Here is a 3,897-nt window from a genome sequence, read left to right on the forward strand (position 1 = left end):
CTCCGGGATGTGCAGAGTGTGGTGGCTGCAGGGGGACGCTTCTCATTGGTGGTGAGCCACCATGCAATGCCAGCAGGGTGCTGGGTGCAATGAGCCACCCTGCAATGCCAGCGGGGTGCTGGGGTGCAATGAGCCGCCCTGCAATGCCAGCAGGGTGCTGGGGTGCAATGAGCCAACACACAATGCCAGCAGGGTGCTGGGTGCAATGAGCTGCCCTGCAATGCCAGAGCAGGGTGCTGGGTGCAATGAGCCACCCTGCAATGCCAGCAGGGTGCTGGGGTGCAGTGAGCCATCCTGCAATGCCAGCAGGGTGCTGGGGTGCAATGAGCTGCCCTGCAATGCCAGCAGGGTGCTGGGTGCAATGAGCCACCCTGCAATGCCAGCAGGGTGCTGGGGTGCCATGAAGGCTGCTTTCCACCATTTAGGACGTGGAAGCCAACACCATGCGCCTGAAGGAGCATGGGAAAGTGGTGCTGGTGCTGCAGAAGAACCTGCAGGGAGGCAGCAGCCAGCCGGCCGCGGCGCGGAGCAGCAGGTGACAGTGACAGCTGCCTGTCCCCATCCCTCCTGCTGCCAGCCTTTCCCTGAGCCTTCTCTAGGAGGAATTTTGGGAGAACCATGCCAATGGGGGTTGCCAAAGCCATTCTGAGTGCTGGCTCCTTGACGCTCCTCAGGTACCTGGTGATGGCCGGGACGCCAGAGAAGATCCTGGAGCACCTGCTGGAGTTCATGAGGCTCGATGCCACGCTCTACGACCCCGTGGGTAGGTGGGGGCTGCCCTGCTCTCCCCAGAAAGCCGCTTTGCTCCCCATCAAACCCCTCCTTCGGGCTGGGAGAACTGCAGAGCGTCTGCTCCCTCCTGTCCCACGTCCCCGCACCCCCCATGCGGAGCTGCAGAACAGGGAGAGCCATGAGCCAGGAGATGTCCCCAGCGGGTAAAAAATCAGAGCTGCAGAGCCGCCGTCCAACCTCCTCCTCTTCATGCTTTCCATCCCAAAAACTCCTTCGTTCCAATATATACACACACATATATATAGGTCTGCAATCTTCTCAGCCCTTTCCTCAGCGTTTAGAAGCCGAATGTGACCGCCCAGTGGGAGCTGTGAGGGGGAAGACCCCATGAGAACCCCCCAGGGGTGTCCCCAGCCCGCTGCGGGCGCAGCACAGCGGGGCTGTCCGCTCTCTTCCAGACACTCTCCTGGGGGATTTCCTGCTGACCTACACCGTCTTCATGCCGACCTCGCAGCTCTGCAGGGCTCTGCTGCACCAATATCCTTCTGCCGCTGATCGGGGGGCCCACGGCACGCAGCCCCCCCGGCAGGGACCACCTCGGTCCCTGTCACCCTCATGGGGCATTGGGATGGAGGTGGGAACCCCAAATCTCCAAGCGAAGGGCGCGTCCCCATTCCCTGTCCTCACGGGGCGAGGGGTCCCCTCGTTGCCTTTGCCCACATCCTGCATACTGGTGCCCTTAACTGGTCCCAGTTTCCGCGCGGAGCCGCTGGATGGCTCGGAGCAGGAGAAAGCCACCTACTCCCTGCACAAACGCCGCAAGATCCTGCGCCTGGTGAGCCAATGGGTGCTGCTCTACGGGCGGCTGCTGCAGGGCGACCGCAGCACCACGGCTCTGCTGCAGGTACCGGGAGCACGGGACGGCCCCTTGGGGTCCCCGTGTCACCGCTGTGTCACTCTGAGTGGTGTCCCCCCCTCCTCCCGTAGAACCTCGCTGACCTGGTGAGCCAGGACCCTCGGCTGGGGGCCATGGTGCAGGAGCAGGAGCGGCGGCGGCCCCGAGCGTGAGTCCTGTGGGCATCTCCATCCCAAAATCACCCGGTGCCACCTCCATCCTTGCTCCCCCGGGGGTGGCACCCCAAGCGCTGCTGCCCTCTAACACCGCCTTTCCTCCTCTCCGTGCAGGATGGAGAATGGGGACGGCAGCATTTCTCCCCAGCCCAAGGTAGGGGCAGCCCTGGGGGGTGTCAGGAACGGGGAGATGGGACCCCCAGAAGAGGGCTATCAGGGGGGTGGCAGCTCCCCACTCCCTCCCCTCTCGCTGCAGTCTCGGAGCTCCGTGAGCTGGCTCTCCAGCCAGGACGAGGCAGCTTTGAGCAGCAGCTGTGCCTTGAGAGCCCAGGATAAAGGTACGGGGACAGGGGGCACACCCGTGGCGCCTGACCCCTCTGGATGTGGCCACGGTGCTGACACCTCCACCCTGACAGTGCCCTACGAGATCTACAGGGCCGACCACTCGTGCCTGGTGACGGTGCTGCCCGTCAACGCGTCGGTGAGGGACGTGCTGCAGTCCCTCGCCCCACGGCTCGGCTGGGACGGGGAGCACCTCCTGGTGAAGGTGAATTCATCCGGAGGTGAGCGGTGGTCCCGGGGCACCCTGGGGTCCCTGAGCTCTGCAGCAGCCCAGCACCCATCCTCCCGTCTCCTGCAGATAAAGTGGGGCTGCAGCTGGACGCCGTGGGGGTGTTCACCTCGCTGGGGCTCAACGAGCGGCTCTTTGCTGTCAGCGTGGAGGAGCTGGGCGGTTTGGTGAGCTGGGGGGGGGTCGGCATGGGATGGGAGATGCTGGGGGGCATCCTCGCATCGTGGTTCTGGAGCTGGGCTGGGCGTCACTTTGCCCCATGGAGCATGGCTGCTGGCATTGCTCCTGGTCCTTCGGCTCCAGGGGGGTCCTGGAGGAGATGGGGGGCATCCGTGCACTGAGATAGAGGTGATGGGTGGGAGTTCAATGAGCTGAGCAGGAGGGAATAGAGGGGGATCCATGAACCAGAATGGAGAGGGTTCGATGGGCTGAGTTAATGGTGAGGGAGGGGGATCAGAGAGCCACAATGGAGGGGATTTCAGTGAGCTGGGCAGTAGGGGGGCCATGAACCCAGCTGGAGGAGGTGATTTCAATGAGCTGGGCAATAGGGGGGAACCGTGAAACACAATGGAGAGGATGGGGAGGATTTCAATGAATTGGGCAATGGGGGGACCCAAGAACCAAGTGGAGGTGATGGAGGGCCTTGGCGAGCCCAGCCACAGTCTCTGATCCCGGCTCTGGGTTGGGGTGACCCTCACCCCCCATCTTCCCCCTGTGTGCAGACCCCCCACCCCGAGCAGCTGGGCCCCCACGTCGGCTCCTCGGACACGTTGGATCTCATCAGCTCCAAGGACCTGGCCAGCCACCTCACTGACTACGACTGGAACCTCTTCAAGAGCATCCACCAGGTAAGGGCAGCACCTGGACGACGTGGGGCGGGGGGGCTAAACCCTCCAGGGTGATTCTGGGGGTGCACCACGGTCCCCCTTTGTCACATCCCCACCCGTCCTCTGCCACGCCAGGTGGAGATGATCCACTACATCGTGGGGCCGCAGAAGTTCCACGAGGTGACGACGGCCAACCTGGAGCGCATGATGCGGCGTTTCAACGAGCTGCAGTACTGGGTGGCCACCGAGCTGTGCCTCTGCCCCGAGCTGGGCAGGAGAGCCCAGCTGCTGCGCAAGTTCATCAAGCTGGCTGCACAGTGAGTGCCCCCGTTGTCCCCTCCCCACTGGGACACGTTGGTGGCTTCCCCGCTGACCTCGTCCCATGCCCGCAGCCTCAAGGAGCAGAAGAATCTGAATTCCTTCTTCGCGGTGATGTTTGGTGTGAGCAACACAGCCGTGAGCCGCCTTGCCAAGACCTGGGAGGTAACGGCCCGTGGGCTCTGCGGTGACAGATCTGAGTCCCCATGACAAAGGACGGGGGTGGCCAGGCTGCTGGGCTCCAAGTTGAGCTGCACCCCAAAGCCTGGGGAGGCAGGCAGTGCATTTCCCACCAGGATCAGGGTGCAACTGTGCATCTGGTTAGATCCAGAGTGATGGAACCATAGAATCACAGCAAGTCTTGGGTTGGAAAGGACC

The 3,897-nt window shown here is 63.2% G+C and overlaps 1 protein-coding gene across 2 annotated transcripts in view; it reads left to right on the plus strand.

Moving 5' to 3' along the window:
- Window positions 397-3,897, plus strand: part of RAPGEF3 (Rap guanine nucleotide exchange factor 3) — a 6,133-nt gene continuing 2,632 nt past the window's right edge. The window contains exons 1-12 of one of the 2 annotated variants that reach the window (XM_021379206.1): window positions 397-535; window positions 675-763; window positions 1,191-1,269; window positions 1,486-1,567; window positions 1,720-1,796; window positions 1,918-1,957; window positions 2,060-2,141; window positions 2,220-2,366; window positions 2,444-2,541; window positions 3,097-3,222; window positions 3,337-3,518; window positions 3,594-3,684. In XM_021379206.1, coding sequence (XP_021234881.1) covers window positions 444-535; window positions 675-763; window positions 1,191-1,269; window positions 1,486-1,567; window positions 1,720-1,796; window positions 1,918-1,957; window positions 2,060-2,141; window positions 2,220-2,366; window positions 2,444-2,541; window positions 3,097-3,222; window positions 3,337-3,518; window positions 3,594-3,684 — 1,185 coding nt within the window. In that variant the 5' untranslated portion in view covers window positions 397-443. Of the gene's footprint in view, window positions 536-674; window positions 764-1,190; window positions 1,270-1,485; window positions 1,637-1,719; window positions 1,797-1,917; window positions 1,958-2,059; window positions 2,142-2,219; window positions 2,367-2,443; window positions 2,542-3,096; window positions 3,223-3,336; window positions 3,519-3,593; window positions 3,685-3,897 lie in introns of both variants that reach the window. The other variant, XM_021379205.1, reaches the window with a different exon arrangement.

This window comes from Numida meleagris, chromosome 32 (assembly GCF_002078875.1).
Source record: "Numida meleagris isolate 19003 breed g44 Domestic line chromosome 32, NumMel1.0, whole genome shotgun sequence".
Classification (NCBI taxonomy): Eukaryota; Metazoa; Chordata; class Aves; order Galliformes; family Numididae; genus Numida; species Numida meleagris.